Raw genomic sequence first — 20,341 nt, 5'->3', positions numbered from 1 at the left:
AAGGCTCCATAGATAACCTGTACAAAAAAAGATATATCCTCCACTGAAGGCCACCTGGTGTTAAAGGGCCCTTGTGCACCAGTATGTCAGTTTATGATAGCCAACTTTAGTATTTGTGTTAGTGTGCAGAAAGACGTATGTAGTTTAACATCTGAATCTAGAGTGATGGGAAATACCCTTGACAACATAGTTTCTGTGTGCATTGTGTCTGTTTTTATAAGTGTGCAGTTGTGCACGTCACTTCAGGGTGCACTTTCTGTGCACGTGCACACACGCCGGTGTGTGCGCACGTCTCTATTTGTCTGTGCAGATGTGGGTGTATGTGGGTTATTCCGGGTTCCCCTGGGACAGTGCTGATTGACACCTCTATCCCTGGTTGTCATGGGGATGATGATGAATGTGTTTTGGGTTACCACGGAGACCGCTGTTTAGACGTTCTATCTGCATGCATAATATAGTTAGGGCATGAAGAGACTCTGTAGCTGACAGAGAGATAGAGAGAAGGAGACATGCAGGAAAAAACAAAATACTTTACTGGTGTATTTTGCGACATATAGGGGACGGTACATTTATTATGTGTTACATAAAAAACAGTAGAGCCTGGATGAACCCTGCCTGCAGGTAGAGAGATGATACATGGGGCAAAGATTTGGATGGACAGACAGGCAAGTGCTAAAAACAGTGCACGTCCTCATATGAAGATGAAAGAGTCGGTGCTTTGGAATTATAGAATTTTAACTATCCTCCACCTGTAGTGCTGAATTTCAAACACCTTCATCTGCAGAGTTATCCAGAAGTTTCACTTTTTTTCAAAAAATGAAAGCGCAAGATCTGACCCCCTGTGGGTTCAGAGACATGCGATGTGTTGAAATGTAGCTTCCCAAAAAAGTTACAAGCTATTCCCAAGGCTATGACGTATTAACAAACAGAGCAGTTTCTCTTTGGACCCTTTAAAAAGATCCATTTTAGTTGAGGTTCAGTATTTGCCAAAGTTACTGAAAGTGTTGCAATGCTGACTGGTACAGTTTCACATTTCAGGGCTTTATACTTTCTTTTTTTCCCCAAGGAGCACATTTGCTCCATAGTTGAATACATTTAAAAGCACATAAATAACTTTTTCAATTTCAATTGTTTTGTTCACATCTCTTCATCGTTGCAAATGTGAAGGAAATGCTTGCACGGTTGAGCACTGCATATGCAGTATGTATTGTTAATAATAAACCTTTATACTGTATGTGCTGTTTCATTACTTTTGATACAAAAGTGCTTTTGCATTTCTTTTATTTTTGCTCCCAGCGCCACATGGAGATGATCCGGTGGTCATAGCCCTGCATGGCTGAGGTGGAGGTGGACCACTCTTACTGTGGTCACAGCTGAACGAAAAACACTGGATGTGCCTCGCTACACTGTACTGACATTAATTTTGTCATTTATATTCATTTGCTGGCAGCGACAATGCACATGCATCATAACTACCACACACGCTTACATTTACAGTAACACACAGACACACTCTCTGGGGAGATGCCACTACACATGCATGACTGCTTGTTAAAAGTGTCAACCGTTCAGTCAAACTAGGCATGTTTGTATTTTACATGCATTTTTAAAAAACATACGTAGAATGTAAGGCGGTACAGACACGAATATAGGCGTTTGTATGTGTGGACATGCATTATTTCTTTCACATAAGCATGCACATTCATGCAGCCGCACATAAACACATGGTTACAACAACATGACACAGACACATCCACACAGTGAAAACACGCACACATCCTCCACTGGCTGCTGATGTGTCTATCAGTAGTCAACATGCATGACTGGCTCATTCACAGTGTCGCAGGCAATCAGGTTGTTCACCTGTGCATGACTCTGAGATACACAACCTTTATCACGGGGCACATTATTTGACGTACAAATACAACTATGTGTTTATAAAACAAATACACTATCACACCTTATCACAGATACATTGGCGGTCACGTGAATGCCATGGTTTTGTGCGCACATTGCATCAAAGCAATATTCAGAAGCACTCAAACACTTGAGTCTTCCGTAAGAGCATGGAATCCGGCTGAATCAAACGATACAGAGATGTTACAATTAGCCTGTGTAATAGTTGAGGATGCGGTCAGGCTGTGACGGGTCGTGTGTGTCCTGTGACCACCACTGACTCCTGTGGGAGTTTGTTCACTCACAAAATGTGTGTGTTCACTCTGCATGTTAAAACAGTCCAGAGTTCTGACCAAAAGAATGGAAAGTGTGCAATGAGTTGGCGGTGAGGATGTGGGAGAACAGTGCTTATGTATAGCTAGAACACGACATTTACTTTCAAAAATATAATTTACCAGATATACTTAATAACATGCAGTGAATTGCAGTCATGCATGCAATGAAACATGCGACAGTTCTTCCAGTGCGTTGTAGACTTTCCAGAATGTTAAACAGACAGTAAACACATTAACATATTCTTTAATGCGTGTGCCAGGGTTATGACAGATGATTGCTCCACACTGTTTAATAAGCCGAACCACAGTATGCGAAGATTATGGACTGTGAAGATTGTTTAAAGATGGTGTGCGTGTTAAGTATATTTTATTGAAATGGGTTTCACCGAGTCCAGTTTTAGGGTTTTGGAAAGTTAAATCTCCTCGAGCGATGCATATTTTTCAACATAGACAGACATGTTGCGAATAAGATATTAGAAACATGATGCATTGAATTCCTCCCAAAGGAGCACTTTAGCCTCATGAATAATCCACATAAAACACACACTAACTCACAGACGCTCACAAATGCACGCTACCCACCAACAGACATGCACAGATACACATTCTCACACAGGCAATGTGTGCATGCCTATACACACAAACATGCAGCTCCTGCATTGATCTCTTGATTATTTAAAACGGCTTGAAATTGACCTTCCCCAGAAGAGTGTGCAGTGATCGGTGAAAGACCGAACCACAGACAGGGAGAAAGGGGGGATGGGCATGAGTGAATGTAAAGTAGAAAGAAAGACAAAGAGCAAGATGGCCTTACATGCGTTGGATCCTTCGGCAACGTTGTGCATGCGGCATTCATGTGATACAGCACATTGAATTAGAGCTGAATTCAAGGTCAGGAACCCGGGATGCAGAAGAGAGGGAGGACAACAAAAAGGTGATGGAAGATAAGAAAACAATGAGCTTCAGGCAGCGGTAGAAAAAGAAAGTTTCCAGCACTTTGTTCTCTCTCCTTCGATTAAACGGTGAAGAGATACAGAATGATGCAAAAAAAAGTGGGGAAAGAGGAATTCAAATACTCTTCACTGTTTGGTTATCAGCCAGACACACAGAGAACAGACACACATGCACTGTCAGACAATACCCACAACTTCACACATCATCCCATGGGTTTCTCCATTAGTTATGTTAAGTTTGTAACATTTTGTACCATAATAATAATGATAATAATACATTTCATTTATAGAGCACTTTTCATTGCTAAAAGCAATCTCAAAGTGCTATCATAATGTTTCATTCGCGGTTCGGAGGTTTCCTTTTAGCTTGTCTCTTTTCCACCATTTCTTATGAGGTCCTTCCCCATTGGTCTCTCTCTCTCTCACACACGCACACATGCACAAGCACACACACACACACACACACACACACACACATTACAAAGCTCAAATCTCTCTATTTCTCCGTGCGATATGATCTGAAATTCTTATTTTCAAATCGCTTCAAATCCGTTGATCTATTCTTTCTCCTTTCCTGTCTTTGTCTGCATCGCAATTTAGTCTATCTGCATGCCTATGCCTCTTTTTTCCTGTGTTGCTCTTTATCTATATTCATATTTCTCTACCTCTCCCCTTATCTCGTCGTTGTTCTCGCTAATCCTCTCAGCCGCCGCCTTGATCCATCTCTATCCAATATTCATCCATCTTTCCTCTCATTCCGTCTCCTTCTCCCTCTCCCTCTTCCACGGCTTCTGTTTTGTCTTGTAATTGCTTTTCCTTTCTTCCAGCCAGTCAGTTCTTCATTAAATCATCTGTCATCATCTCGCGTTGGTCTGTCATCTGTCTTTCCCTCACCTAACATGTCTTTCTCTCACCCTCTGAGAATCTCATGACAGCTGGATGATAGAAACCACTTCTTAAATTGTAACTTAATGCATGTGTGTAGATGGTTCCGACCAGAAAAGGCTCTATGTTGCTACTGTTAATGGTGCTGAGCGATAGGGATGGATGCGAGCGTCATTACCATCTAACTTCATCCCTGCAGCCGTTCATTAGAGGCAGATGTTTGAGATGCTTTTTCAAAAGTAGCTCGTGATGTGTTCAAACACAACACAAGGAGCAAAGCGTAGAAGCTCATTTGAATATTCAAATTACAAAGCGGACATCAGGGGAAAAAACTAAGTCGTCATTTTATCGGTATTTTTGCTCTACAGTATTGCTCAAAGGTCAGGTTGAATTAAAATAATTTTTTACAGCTCTTAAAAATAGGTTTTTATAATATCGCTTTAAAAAGCAAACAAAAAATAGTTTTTAGATAAAAGAGGAGACACACAAGCATGTCTTTGTTCTGTTAGACGGTCTTATTCTGCTACTTTCTATTTTCAACAATAGAAGACTAATTGAATGGGAGTCTCAAAGTCATCGGAGATGCTGCACTTCCCTCCACCTCTCTCCGCACCTTGTCTTTCCTTTCTATCTCTGTCTCTCTTTATCTCCCCCAATCACTCGTGGCCCCTATTCTCCTGCTTCTCCTCTTCCTTTTGGGTTTTTTATCCACCACATCAATTTCTCTTCCCCTGGATGGGAGGTTTTTTTCTCTCTCTCACAACGCACACTCACACTCGCAAAAAGCTGGAGTGACTGAACATCTATTACACATTATCCATAAGTCAACTGTTACCTATCCATTTTGTCCTGTCGTGCTCAAGCATCCATCATATAGTGGTCGTATAGACCATAGATTTTGACATTACTAAAATATTGATTGCGTCCCTCTTACATTCCTCATTCTATTTAATTTTAAAATTTCTCTTTTGACAGGGGTTTTTCATATAAACATGACGTATATAAAAAAAAATTGCCCTGAATCTCTTGCGGCGTAACTTGTTACTTCCACAGTTGATTTGCATTTTCTTGCCCAAGTATTGATTATGGAAAGTAGAAACGGTCATCTATACACGCTGTTAAAGAGTGATGCGGTTCGGTGGCGGTACATGCGATCGGCCTGCTGACTTTTTTCTTGCTAATATTGACCAGCACCTTTGTGTCTATATATTGAATATGTAAGGCTAAATGTCAACTAGATATAGACTAACATACAGGCTGACTATATGACTGTGGTTGATCCCTGTCAGGGCCTATTTCTGTTGCCTTCTCCAGTAATTTCAGACTATAGATGGCCTGTCGGAAACTATTTAGAAGTGGCAATTTTAAGTTTTAGCATTTTTGAGAGGCTGTCAAGACCAGAAACGTTGCATTTCAATATCAAATTCTTTGTGACAGGAGCTGATTACTGTGACTAAACTTGGTGACAGTAATCTTATAATTCTCTTTTTGGAAATAGTTTTCATTTTCATTTTCTATTGTTGTAAGTCTCTCTTCTTGTATGTATCCATTTTAATACAGAAACTAAATTAAATAACCTAATTATTCACACACCGAAAGTTTTTTTCCCCCTAGTCTTTACGTTATTTCTGATAGTTCCTGCGTACTTATTGGATGCATTTCATGAAATTTTATTAAAGCTGAATTTCCTCCCGGTTTCCTGATTATACATTGGTCCACCAGTGATCAGTGAAACAGTCTGAGGCATGTTCTTTATGATATTTTGCAGGATGGAACACAGGTCACGCCCAATGTCAGCTGACAAGGACGTTTTGTTTCGTGTTATAAGAGGCCACGGCGGGTTGTAGCATCTTTTTAACACATTAGGAAACAAGTTGGTGTGTGTTTGCTGCGTTTACCACATGGCCTCGTTGGCTGCAAAAATGGGGGAGTGTGTGGTAGAAAAGAGAGAGTAGAAGAGATGTGGAAATGACTGCAGAGAAGACAGACTTGAGCTGACTGTATGTTTCATCAGGGCTGCGATGCGTTAAACTCTCAGTATGCAGCTATTGGTTTAAGATGTCAGGGATGACATTTAACACACACTGACACCCGGGGTCTCCCTCTCTCTATCTCTCTCTCACCCTGTTTCTCCCTGCACACACGTATAATGGCACATATTCGAATAGGCAGGCACAAACGCAGACACAGGTGAACACACAAGTGCACTGTCAAACACGCGCATAAGCAGACACACAGTCAGACACGCCCACAAACAAGAGAGCTTGACCATCTAATTGCATGTTGCAGATATTTTTACCACTAGAGTCGCTGAGCAATACACTGACTCTCTACCAGTTCCAGGGTTGCTGGAATGTAGCTGATCCTTTCAGCTGACAGAGCAAGCAAACTGCATCGCCCCCAAGAAGGGGGCCATTACCATAACATTGTTATTTTCGGATTATGTCATAGTTTTTAATGATATTGTAACTTTGTCACCCAAGTTAAGAGGAGTCATTGGTGGCGTTCAGATGGCACCAATAATGGGTGGAGAATAATTACACTTTAGCGAGAGTCAAATTTGATCTCACTTTATGTTTAACCATGCAAATATGATCGTGTTAATCAGGGTTGAAAGGCTACTGTAAGAATAATAATCATGATGGCAGTCTATCTATCAATCAATGCCTTTCTGTTTATGTCTCCTTCTGGTGAGATTCCATTAAATCACTCTTCTGCCCTAACTGGTCTAAATGTCGGGCAGTTAGTTGACTGGCAGACAGCATCTGTTTTTTGATTCCTGGACAGATGGTGGGAGGATCTGAAGGTCAGCATGGTTACTAGTTGTGTGTGTGTGTGTGTGTGTGTGTGTGTGTGTGTGTGTGTGTGTGTGTGTGTGTGTGTGTGTGTGTGTGTGTGTGTGTGTGTGTGTGTGTGTGTGTGTGTGTGTGTGTGTGTGTGTGTGTGTGTGTGTGTGTGTGCGCGCGCGTGTTCTAAATGCTATCACTGTTAATTTAAAATGTAATGCTGGCAAGCAGACGACAGCAACCAATGTTTTTTAACGAGGTGTAAAAAAGAGTGATAGAAAATATGATCGCAATATACGAGGAGGGGAAAAAAGAAATATGGGAGCGTCACGGTCAAGGGACTGAATTTAAAGTTACTAAATCACACTTACAAAGGCAGCAAAGCAGGTGAGTCATAAGAAGTTTAGTATGGGTGTTTGTCCGCTTTAAGTGTGGTACGAGAGTCATCACTTTTATGAGTTTTCAAAGTAAAATGGGGCAGCAGAGCTCCAAAGGACAACAGTTGGTACCTGAAAGCCCGAGGGGGAGCAGTCTCTGATCATGACAAGCTATTGCATCAGCAAACAGTGATCATAAGTTGAAGTGCCCCAGCAGAATATAAACAAGATTGATGTAAATCACACAAAAAACGCAGAATTCATCCAAGCAACCGTCTGAAAACCAGTGAACATCTTCCACAAAGCTACTGTTTATGACAAAGGGACAATGACACCATGCCTTGCTCTCTGTATGAAGAAAAGTAATGTCATATATCACATCCAGATGGGTTTACATTTGGTAAAAAGGAACGGTGCCTTAAGCCCACATATCTGCTGCATGGTCGAATAGCAGCCAACAAATTAGGCTGTTTTAGAGGACCAGATGGTGCAAAGACTGTTTGGGATGCATCATTTTCCATATCAACTCAAACAGAATTTCTTGAACAGCTAGATTAAGACAGGCATCTTCCCTGGAAGTTCTTAAACCACATTTATCTGCCACTTCAATAAACGGCAGGCTTCCCCTGAAGAACAGTCCTATATCCTATTACACTCAGTGTTGGACTGTATAAATTGACATTAAGAGCCAATGTGCAAACTAATTTAGGGTTATTCTCTGAATTTCTGCAAGTTTTTTACATCATATTGTAACAAAATTCATAAAAAAAACAATGCAGGTTGTCCTTGCCTTTCACATTGCACTCGGACATGAACAAGAAGAAATGTGAAACAAACATGCTCACCGATGATGTGAGCGAAATGTCCCGAAATAGACCTTCACAATTCTAGAGATCTGAATTATGTCATCCTCCCACCGCCATCTGACAATGTAACAGCTTTTGACAAGTAACCCCAAATATTTGTTTTGTTGACAGCTGAATGTCAGCTGACTGAGTTACTGTAGCGAGTCAATTCCTCTGCAAAATAAATGCTTAGGCGCTGCGCCCAAGTCTTGTAATAACAGTAATTATACGATTGAAGTAATTAAACACTATATAATTATATATCAGTAACCATATAGTAAAAGCCAGAACATCATTAGTGATTATATACACCTTATGGCACAACGGAGATGTGAGGAAGCCCAGCCAGCTACTTTACGACCTTTATTCCCTTGAATAGTGACTGGGGCCTTTATTTTGCTCAACTGCAGATGATGACCTGTCTCTATGTGAGGCAGGTTTGTATTAGAGAAATTGATAATTTCTTATCCTTTGAGTTTAATGTAATTGGGCATATTTTGGTCTGAAGCTTCTTTCTCCCCGTTTGCCCTGATGTTTTTGTCCCATCCGCCAGAGTTGGGGCAAAGTGTTATCAAGAAGCTAAAACAAACAATGTTTCGCCATAGTCAAATTGATTATTTTTGTTTAGCATGAATTAGATCAATTTCTATAACTTTAGCTTAAAAAACTACTTTCATCCCAAGAAAAATCTACAGCACCAGACGTTTCAGCAAATGGCCAAAAAACTGCACATTGACGTTCGGGTAATCCCTAAGCGGAAGTACAAATTTTGACTCATATTGAGAGCAATTTTAAAAATAGTATGGTATTGATACCAGGATAAAGTTGAGGTGGATGACTGGGCACACAAAACCTGGAATTCACTAACCCTACCTAAGTTCTTTTGTTCGTCAATATAATGAATCTTCGATCAAAGTGGTGTCAGATCTGAAAAAAAGTCACTTAATGCACCGTGGCATGACTGGATGGTGACGGTGACATTGAGACCGCAAGTGATATTGCATCGCCTGTGCATTCAGGCAACATGGCACGTAGTGTAGCTGCTGAGGAAGCTTGATGAATGTCCAGCAACTCAGGCCAGGAGGAAATTGAAATTGTAAAAAATATAAAAGGTGAATCACTTCTGTGCAGTTTTTTTTTTTTTTCGTCTACTCTCGTCCGTTCTGTCATTCATGGCAGGTAAACTGAGGTATGAAAGGTACGGATGGAATAATGAGGGAGAAAGAAGGGTGGCTATATATATTCAGCTTTACAGCATATAGGGGGCAAGAGGGTGATGGATGGGTGGGTGGATGTAGATAAGAGAGCAGAAGAGTTGGATGGATACAGGCTGAAGACAGAGGAGAGGAGAGGATGATGTAGATGGCCCATAATCCTTAGAGGCTGACAGCACACTGGGTCTTCTGTGATTGAAGTGTGTGTGTGTGTGTGTGTGTGTGTGTGTGTGTGTGTGTGTGTGTGTGTGTGTGTGTGTGTGTGTGTGTGTGTGTGTGTGTGTGTGTGTGTGTGCGAGAGAATCCGATAGTGATAGTGATCTGACTATCAAAGTGATGCAGGAAAGGGATGGAGTTATGGGACAGAAGGAAAGGAAGAGGGGGAAGGAACAGCAAGTGGGGGGAAAAAAAGAGATGCGGCCAGAAAAGCCATTAAACATAAAATCAATCAGCCGAAAGAGAGAGAGAGCAAAAGACGGAGAGTGAAATGCAGAGAGAGTAAGTAAGATCTTAAAGAAAGACACTGCGAAACGGGATAAAGAAGGAATCCTCAGATGACTGCGATATTGATGACAGCGCAGTGGGGAAGAGGGGATGAATGGATGGGAGAGAGAGAGGTGGGATAAGGAGGCTAAGAACGAGTGATCAAAGCACCCCGGGCCATGAGAGAGAGAGAGAGGGACCGAGGGAGTGTGAGTTGGGTAGAGTAAGGGAGGAAGAATGGTGAGGAAGAAGAGTGGGAACCCTGAGAGGGAAGGATGAATGAGGAGAGAAGGAAGCTTGAAGGGGGAGATCCGAGTGGAGGAGGAGGAGGAGGAGGGTAGAGGAAGTGATCTGCTTTTTACTATAAAAAATAATCTTAATGCAGGAAAGGGAAGAGGGTGGGTTGAGCAGAGAACCTGTAGGGAAAAAAAGGAGAGGTGGTGCTACAACATACAACTAGAGAGAGAGAGAGAAAGCAAGAGGAACGCAGAGGCACAGAAAAGGGCAACACTCGCTCAGTGATGTGATGAGAAATGAAGGCAACATGGCCAACACTACCTTTGCCTTCCCGTCTCTCTTCACACACACACGCACACTGAGTCACGCTCCAACTAAAACACACTGCACCCTCCCCTCACATACACTTTCCCTCCTCTCATGGGTCATGTGCAGGAGTTCAGCCTCCCCAGGTTTTAGTCTGAAATAAAAGCAGATCACAGCGGAACAGTGCAGCCAGATTGCGCCTATGGATGACTCAGGTTGGCCCCCATGATGAAATCAGATAAGATCTAAAAGAAACACTCTCCCTTTATGCTCCTTCATCTTCTCACCCATGTGTAATACCTCAGAAACCAAAGATTGTAATGTCTGCCTTTTATTTCTGCAGAGCCTCTAATGTAAATCAAAGTGTCTGTATCAATTTTGAGATCAGAGCTGTTGGCCAGTGTGAGTCCATTAGTCCATTAGAATGAATGTTTATTTTAGAGATAATTATCTACATGTCAGTGTATGTTCAACAGATGGATGTATGGACAGATGCAAAGATGGACAACATTTTTAAAAGTTGTGAGCAAGATTAACAAAATAACAAAAAGACCAAGAGGGCGCTGGTCAAAATGCTAAACTCGAGGCTTCAAAATCGTCAGTTCCCAAACCAATGGGTCACGTCACGATGGGTTGCCACTAGGTCACTTGATCAGTCATTTTGTAATGATTTGATAATCTCCTTATATCAATTTTGTGTCTCATTTTCATACGCAACTTAGTAAATGTGCTGAATGTCGCTGCAGTGACCTCAGTGCTCGGTAGTCGTAAGGCACAGATTAAATTAAATGCTTATTGGATTGAACTTCTGCTTTAACCTGGACATACTCGTAAGAAATGAAATCCTTTTTCCTCCACTCACTTCAGATGATGTGGGATTCCAAAATGAAACGATAATTTATTTAACAGGCTATAATCTGTGACCTACTCTTAATGGTGACTATTGTTGTTTTTTATTGTGACATATTGATTTTACACCGCAGCTGACATGGAGAGGGAAGTGATGGGATGAGGCACTGATGTGAAGTAAGACACAGTAAAATTTAACACTGTCACACAGATGTCCTTTCATGATTAATGGAGCCGGAGCGAGCGGCAGCCAAAATTAGCATGTGCAACATGGAAAGCTGACGAGTTTCATGTCGTTCCTCTAGTGTGCACGTTTAACAGAAGGTAATCAGTGTTGGCTATAGGTATCAAGACTTCTCGCCCTCCCCCTGTGAGCACGCGACAAATGTCACGTTTTATTAGAGCAGCTGCTCCTGAATTCTGTCTCTGCACAACTCTGCTGTTACAAGATGGCACACTACAGAATTGGTGAGGATCCTAATTGCTTTACACGTCGGACGATATTTTCATCTTTTGTAGCAGCATCCGTTCCTATTGCTTTCAGGCTTTATTCCTTTAGACCTACAGCAGTTTTCAAAATCTTCCTTTCCTTTTTTTTCATGTTATACGTCAAAGTAACAGATTTTGCGAGACCACAAGACACATCGTCGTTGCATTACCTTAATTGTATGACATCATGAGGTCACATTCAACCAAGCACTGCTCACTTGTTTAGAAAGTTCCTCTCCCCCCTTTTAATAAGAGCCACACAGCAGTGCACCTTGAGGCCTTTCTACCTGTCTGTCAACTGTCACGGTCACATCAATAAGCTGGAGGGCAGGAAGAGGTGTGTGTGTGTGTGTGTGTGTGTGTGTGTGTGTGTGTGTGTGTGTGTGTGTGTGTGTGTGTGTGTGTGTGTGTGTGTGTGTGTGTGTGTGTATGTGCGTGCATGCAGGTGCATGTCCAATAGTGCTTGCGGATGTCCTGTTGTCATGATGTGACAGCTGTCACTGCTATCCTGCAAGTAGCACTGACCCACACACACACACACACACACACACACACACACAGGATAATGTCTCATTGCTCGGCTGCGAATGTGATGGGGTCTCAGTGGGTCTTGGATTGGGTTGCTGGGGTCATTTACACAAATCTTTACTGTCTAGCTGTGGGATGAATGTCTATCTGGATAAAGGAATGGTCTCTCTCTTAGTGCCTTCCCTGCCTGTCTGCTTCTCTGTCTGTCTGTCTGTCTGTCTGTCTGTCTGAATGACTCAGTGGGCTGTATCATTTTGATTGAATGAATTGTAAAATGAATAGATAATGCATTTCTGTACTTCATTTTCAATGCATCAGCACCTGTACTTTGGGACAACGCACACGTTCTATTTCATCTCAATACGTTTTGACCTTGTGTCAAGACATTTTGACACAAGCAGAAGTTTTAATGAGAAACAAGTGGAGAAGTGTGTGTTGTCCTTGACTCCTTACGCTGATTTATTGAAAACAGCAACTCGGCTTGTATTAAAATTCATTTTAAACTAGTTGTTTTGTTTCATGCTGTTTTCATTTTTGGACAATCTGATGCACTTTGTACCAACCCCTTGTCTGTTACAGTCTGGGTCTCTACTTTTTTAATTTCAGTCTACTTCCGTTTGTCTCTGTTTGTTCTTATCCATTTATGTTGCCCCAATAGCCTCTATGTATTTCCTGCCTCTACTCAGTGCACTCTGTTCTGTCCGATTTTCTAATATATTTATTTGTTTCAATTTATTTCTATTGTTTATTGTGTGTTGCTCTGTGTGAGTCTTGGACCACAGTTATTCTCTTTACCCCTCCTGTGGGTGGAGTTTGGCTTGGTCCCCACCTTATCTCTGTCATCTGTACATGCACCGCCCAAAGCCCCCCCCCCCCACTGCCTAGATGAGCCCAAAGGATGTGCATGTATACCTGACAGCCCCTGTCTACACTCCTATAACGGATGTGTCTTTTTCAGCTTATCAGTGAGTGCAGTTTAGGAGAGCACACATCTTGTGTTTCTCTGTCTTCTCTAAATACTGATGATATCAATGAGATGTGCTGTGAGTCGTATAAATCACGTGCCATCCCAAATTGCACTCACTGGTTTGTAGGAAAATGCATTTCTGCTGCAAGAGTGTGTTACATACAGTATTGCCTCTTTTATGTATAACTATAAATTATACAGGTATAATTTATACCATGCTTACAGTTGGACTTGTATGCTCTCAGAAAAAAAATAAAGATTCAACATTGTATCTTTTATCACTGGGACAATGGCAACTTGACTGGGCTTAAGTTGATTTGTGATTTTCAGACAGTCATTCTGTTTTTGTACGAGGATATATATATGTTACGAACAGCATTTTTGAAAAAGTCCAGTCATCTTCCATAACTTGCCAATGTCCCAGTGACACAACAAGGTCCAATGTAGTATGTTTTTTTTTCCTCTGTGAGTGTAACAGTATAAATTATATGTGTATAATTTATGCCGTGTGCACAGCGCAATCCATGTGTCTTTATCTGTTATGCAGCAATCAGCACTAGTATCAATTATGAATAATGCTATCAATCAGATGTGATCGGCAATTAGAGAAAATTAGGCAAATTCATCGTCACATCTGGTCTAGATGTTTTGAAACTAACTGAGGATTAAATGATAGGCTGTCACCAAACCATCCAATTTGGGAAACAGTGGAAACTGCCTTGGTGGCGATTGGAGGAGACGAGAGCGGAGCTCTATGATTGGAGGGAAGGGAAACGCACCTTGCTATTGGAGGAGAGGACAGCAGCTCTGAGTGTGACAGGAACTGCAGTCTAACCCCTAAACCCCACCCATGATTCTAACTGACTAAAAAAGGGTAATTCTCCAAATTCTACAGGCTCAACTCAAAAATAATGACTTATAGAATAAGTGTAAAATAACAGTCTACATATTGTCATGTTGAGTATTAAAAAAACATCTACTTCACTACTGAAGTTTGATGTAAGAACTCCACATTTTCACAATATTGTTTGTTGATGAAAATCATCCATTTCTAACAATCAAGTCACAAAATAACATCAAGCTTTGAGATCACATAGTGTATCAGTGATCTACTAGAGTTATGGTATTTCAGAGCAGTCAACTCAGAGGGAGAGAGGTGGGGAGTTGGGCTGACTGACCTGTGATCAAATTGAAAAGTTGAACAATGCTAGATCAACTGAGTAAGATCCTAATTGCTAATTTGGTTAATACACTTAATTGATCTATTTGTGAATTGACCCGCCCCATCCTATATAGCCTGAAAATTCAAAATAATTCATCCAAAAGCAAGAAATTTAATTTAAATAAAAGGTCCGCCCCTCGGTCCCTCCTCCTCTCCCTAACCCAGGTTTTCTATTTGTCACTCTGATTTGATTGACAGCTGAGGACACATGTGGGGGCACTGTGAGGGGCGGCAGTGGGGTGGTGACCAGTCCCGGTTACCCCGGCAACTATGGTAACCAGGCCGACTGTACTTGGATCCTATTGGCCGAACCTGGAGACACCATCTCTGTCATCTTTACAGACTTCCAGACAGAGGAGAAGTATGACTACCTGGAAGTGGAGGGATCTGAACCACCAACTATTTGGTGAGTCACTTTATTCCCTAATACATTTATTCATTCATTTGTGTGTACTGTATGTCCCAGTCATTGTGTTTGTGAGCAATCTGGCAATGTGGCAGTTCCGCAGCCATCTGTGTATCTGTTCTAGTCAGCCTTTTTATGTTTTAAAATCATTTTCTGATCTGGAGGGATGAGTCACAGTTCAGCATTTGATTGCAGAAATGCACAGGGAACATTTCCAGATGTAAAGGGTACAATTAGCTGGATGATGAAAATGAAAAATTGGTGGATACTGAGGTTTAGACCAAGTGGCCTTTTTTAAAAAAAATGCCTTGTGTGAATATCCATTATACTGTAGCACAACTACAGGGTGAAGTTGACTTATTCAAACAAATATAGACCAGCATATAACCCACTCTCTGTGGCAGTAAACAATATGTGAGTAGTATAACGGAGGTTCAATAGAGTCCCACTGTACTCAGGGTGGTTGCATCCTGATCGATACTCTAAAAAAAGGATTTGGTTGACATATCTTAGATAATTCAGTCGTTGAATTTATGTTACAATGTAACCACACTTGGAGTACATTAATAAAATGTTAAAACTGGTGATAAAAATAAGGTAGAACTCAAGTGTGAACTTGTAGTAAAAGAAAACATTACTACAGATTTAAAGTAGAATAGTTTTTCTTCTGCTTTTGAAATATAGCAAGATAGATTTAGAAGAAGGATGTAAAAAAGTTGGTTTTTTACCTTCTTTTTTTTTGCCAAAATGTTTGCACGTGCCAGGATAGTACTAGCCTGCATCCATGCAATAAGAGGTCAGTATAATAAGTTGATGGTTAATGATCAATAATATGTTTTTTCCAAAGTTTTATTCACTTTCCTGTTTGACTATAATTCAAACATACTTATATTTTTGCGTTTGCGTTCTACACTACGCACCCAGTTAGTCCATATATAATCTTGGAAAGTTGCAATTAAATAAAATAATCCTTTATTAGTCCCACTGTGGGGAAATTTGCCATTTTACATCAGCAAGGGGAATAGTCAAAATAGAGGCATCATTAAGATTAGTTGAGAATATTAAACATGAGAAAACATTCAGCCAAAAGTCATTCAGCTAATTTTGACTGGCATCTTGGCTCCTGTAAAATTATTCAGTTGCTGAATTACCTCATATAGTACATACAGTGCAATACAGCCTGAGCTGTTCATGGCTGTCATATCATGGGTCTCCTTCAGCAGCCGAGCTGATAATGGTCATAGTTCTGTAATGAAAGGTGAGAAAAGACACACAAATACGGCAATTCTGGAAAAAAATATTGAATGGTGGATTTGCATAATAAATGTTGTGCAGAATGAGTCGATGCTGTACGTGAATGTGTGCTGCAAATCATTATGGACATAGCATGCGCCAAGGTGCCTGGGGAGGTAAAATAATTCCATGACTTGAATAATTTAGTCTGTTCTTGGGTCGAAATGATCTTACTCACTGCTAAATGGTTACAAGTGGATACTGATGATATAATCAGGGTTTGGCATCGTACATTCACACAGTATGGAATACATACAGCATCATTCTGTGGGAGCTGAAGTAATCAATGGCCTTTTTGACATTGGGCAGCCACGCAAGACATTGATCCAGTAAAAATGCCAAATGTGTGCTAGTTGTAGACTGTCTCTTCATATCCTTGTATTTATTTTGCCCATAGAGCAATTGTTTTCATTGGTGGTCACACATAATAGCAACGCAATATGGCTTGAAGCTCAGATACTTGTCGTGAACCCAATGGATGATATTGGTTGAAACAAAGTTCATTCCGTGTACATTTCACACCAGCCAGTAAGTCACAATATTCTCCTGTTCAAGGCACTGCCTTCATTGAGAAGAAATGTTTGCCCTTTTACAGCTCTAGAAGAAGCTGAAATTGGTTGCAATTGAAATGTCATTGATTTTGAAGTTAAGTATAATGCAAAGAATGGAGACCAACCACCGATTCATGTGTCTTTGTGTGTATTTCTTTGTCTGTCTATATATCTGTGCTTGTTTGCTTGTCAGTTAAAGCATTCATAATTTAGCATTGTGTTTCACACTAGTGTACACTCTTGTGTGTGCCTTTATCCTATGGACATGTACAGTATGTAAAGTGGCATCAGTTGATGTTCTCTTTGTTCTCATGAAAAAACATTTTAATATCAAACGCTTGATATTGACAACAAGTCACTGTGTAAACGATACTGTTTTAATCCCCCTCCTCTGTAAACAACCTTTAGTTATCTTTCTCATCAGATAATGATTATGAAAGGGAGAGACACATTGAAATGACATTAAAGCAGTTGAGCAGCCTGCATACTAACTACTTTAAATATCACCTTTACAATATATATCAGCAATGTCAGCAACAATAGTTTTCTATATTATCGGTCAAAAGTTTTGTTTCTGATGTGCATTGTTTTATAATAAATCTTTATTACTAGGACAGAACGTGAAGCACAATTCAGCCTTCAGTGTGAAAGGTAGGGATCAATGGGACATTGTTTTGAGAGGATTTTGATGACAGCAGTAGTGACACCAGTATGAATTCCATTAGCACTTTTAGCACTCCACAGACACAAAACCACGCCCAGCTGATTTGAACTGGCAGGAATTTGCTGTCAGCCTTCTCTTCCTTTGTCATTTTTTTTTTCTTTTTCCCCCATGGCATATTTGAGGTCAACAAAGATTAAAGCATGAAAAACATTTCTAAGGTTCACAAGTTGAGGATCATTGTTTTTTTTCAGGGTTTTTGTGTTTGTTATTTCAAAACAATTAATCACATTATATCTGCTTTAGTGCATTTGTGTATTAATCATCATGAACATCTATTCCAAACTGGAAAAAGTGGAGGACTGATAAATATGTACATGACTATTTTTCAACTTAGAGATGCATTTGACGAGGACTGAGCAAATGAGTGTCCCTGAGAAGGGAAGTCCCCTAAAGTGGCTCTTTGTGTTCAGCCCTACAAAGTTCTAATCATCAATTAATCATCCTTAAATATTTCCACAGATTTAGATGAACAGAAAGTTAAGAAAAATGACCTTGCACATGCCAGTTTTTCATCAAAGTCCTCACAGAACATTTGGTATGCACAAACACGTGAAAAGTTCCCTTCAACTTGAATGGTTGTTTTTGCTATTAGAGGAATCTTCACCACCCAATTACTCAAAAAAATGCTGCTCCGATTATATCTTGATGGGAATAAATAGTTCTACTGAGAAGCTCACAGAGGAGCTAATGTCCTCACATGGGGGGGGGGGGGGGGGGGGGGGTGTTAAAGGCCAGGGTTGCGTTATCAAGAACTGCTCATTCAAGGCACTTTAAAGTCAACGCTGCACTTTCTGACCACCCCAGAAAAACACCAAAGTTTGAAGGTTTATCGGACACATGGTTGCAGAGAAACTCAAAAGATATAAAGACAGAATTCTGTAACTATTAGTTGGATGAAACCTTTTGTTGCTGAATACAATTTGTGAAAACTAGGCCGTGCTGCATGATTACGTAGCAATTGCCTCACAACACCGAGTGCTAATGTACTAATTGCCATTAGCAATCCGGGAAGAAGCTAATAGCCAAAAAACGCTAATTTCCAATGACAATTAGCAGAGAGAGCTAATGGCTGATCTGCTAATATGTTAGCCTGTGCAAGAATTTGTCACGTGTTTATCAGTTTAACACCAGCAGTCTCACACACACACACACACACACACACACACACACACACACACACACACACACACACACACACACACACACACACTGCTGTAACCCACTCCTGTGTTCACACTATCCTTCTCACACTGACACTTGTGTCTGATCAGTATGCATAGAGGTGTGCTCGTGCCTATGAGAGTAGTATATCGCTGTGAGCTAAGTGCCTGTAATCCTAGCCGAACACTACACACACTAATATACACACACACACACACACACACACACACACACAGAAGTTTTATATTTTGTTGTTTCACAATCAGTTGCCCTGGAAACCAAGTAGAGCATCTTGAACAGAATGATCGCTCCCACTATCTTTGTCTTGCTGCATCTTTCTGCCTCCCTCTCTCCCCTGTCTCTCTGCCCTTCTGTCTCTTTCCCTTCGATCTTACAAGTCTCCCGTTACATGACTCCGGGAAATAGCATGCTGTTTAGTGCTCTTACTGTACGTGCACCTGCCTGACAGCCCATCACTAAATTCATGGTAATGGTCCACTGGACTATTTAAAGTCTGTCATTTACCAAACTCCCTCTTGTCAAGTTTTTTTCCCCCTTTTTTTTTTCTTTCTTTTTCTTTGAGAGTGACTGAAAATGTATCTTGTCAGGTTTGTGATGGATTTGAAGCCGTGTCTCCAAGTGCCTGCAGTCATGTCACTGAAGGCAAGTTGGTTTTAGAGACAGTTCATTCAACCTAGATGCGACAGTGTGTCGCAGATATTGGCATACAAACATTGTACAATATGTACTACGTTCATTCTCCAATTCAGACACAATATGTGTACATGACAACAGCTAAAGTCATTCCAAAAAAAAAAAAAAAACAAGGTACAAGTTCTACCCTTTCATTCTGAAATGGTTCATGAAGTTTGTTTACATGGATTCACAAGCTTTTTTTAAAATGTATTTTTTTATTACTAGCTCTACTGGCTTTACTGTAACAGTTGTGACCAACTTGCAGATTTTGTTTGCCTTCATGGACAAAAACTGTTAAGTATTGTTCGACTAGAATAAGTCCTGGTGAGTACCAGAGATACAAAACCAATTTCTCCACTATCATTAATCAAAATTTTCTCATTCCGTGTGGTGCTGAACTTAGTCTGTCCTCTGACTGGGCTCAGCTTCATGTGATTCTGCTGGGTCTCTTCTTAGTCTGCACAAAGATCGTAACAGGTCACTTGTTTGTGTGTGAGGTTGCATGATAGAGCCGAACAGAAGCATTTTCTACTTGCTCTACTCAAACCTTTAGCATTTGTTTTAGAGATGCGAAAAAGTTGTGTGTAAGAGTTGAAGTGTGTGTTTGTGTGTGTGTGTGTGTGTGCGCATGTGTGTGTGTAAGTGCGAGTGCGTGATGTTATGCTTGCCGAGTGCTAATCAATGCTGCTGGCAGAGAGGATGCTGGGAAAGCAGCACTATCCCGAATAGGAAATGGCGCGGTGACCTTGAACATAAAAGCACACACATACACACCTTTTCTGTTATTCACACACACACACAACAAACAAACACGAATCTCAAATTATTTCAAATATGTATCTAAAAATACAGGGAAACTTATAAATGTATAAATACACATTAACATGTAGGCTGGTTACATATCTCAGATTTAAAGTCTGCATCCCAATTTTGTCAAGAATTCAAATAAATCTATTATTATCAGTGATGGCTGCCAAAAAACTTTGCAGTCAAAGCCTATGTGTGCATAATTTAAAGGTACCTTGAGCCACTGTAAGCACTATGGATCCAATATTTGACAAGGGACCAGATTTTGTTTGTATCTCCACAAGTGTGTGAGGACAACCATGTATGACCGTGAGGGGGTAATGCAATACAA

At 40.6% G+C, this 20,341-nt stretch overlaps 1 protein-coding gene across 1 annotated transcript in view; it reads left to right on the top strand.

Moving 5' to 3' along the window:
- LOC118292237 (CUB and sushi domain-containing protein 3) overlaps positions 1-20,341 on the top strand; it is a 288,046-nt gene that overhangs the window by 130,748 nt on the left and 136,957 nt on the right. Inside the window, exon 6 of the mRNA XM_047330255.1 lies at positions 14,571-14,778. Within this exon, the coding sequence (XP_047186211.1) occupies positions 14,571-14,778 (208 nt within the window). The remainder of the gene's footprint in view (positions 1-14,570; positions 14,779-20,341) is intronic.

Source organism: Scophthalmus maximus, chromosome 22, assembly GCF_022379125.1.
Source record: "Scophthalmus maximus strain ysfricsl-2021 chromosome 22, ASM2237912v1, whole genome shotgun sequence".
Taxonomy (NCBI): Eukaryota; Metazoa; Chordata; class Actinopteri; order Pleuronectiformes; family Scophthalmidae; genus Scophthalmus; species Scophthalmus maximus.
Note: the sequence above shows the minus strand (reverse complement) of the source record. Positions and strands in the feature narration are given on the sequence as shown.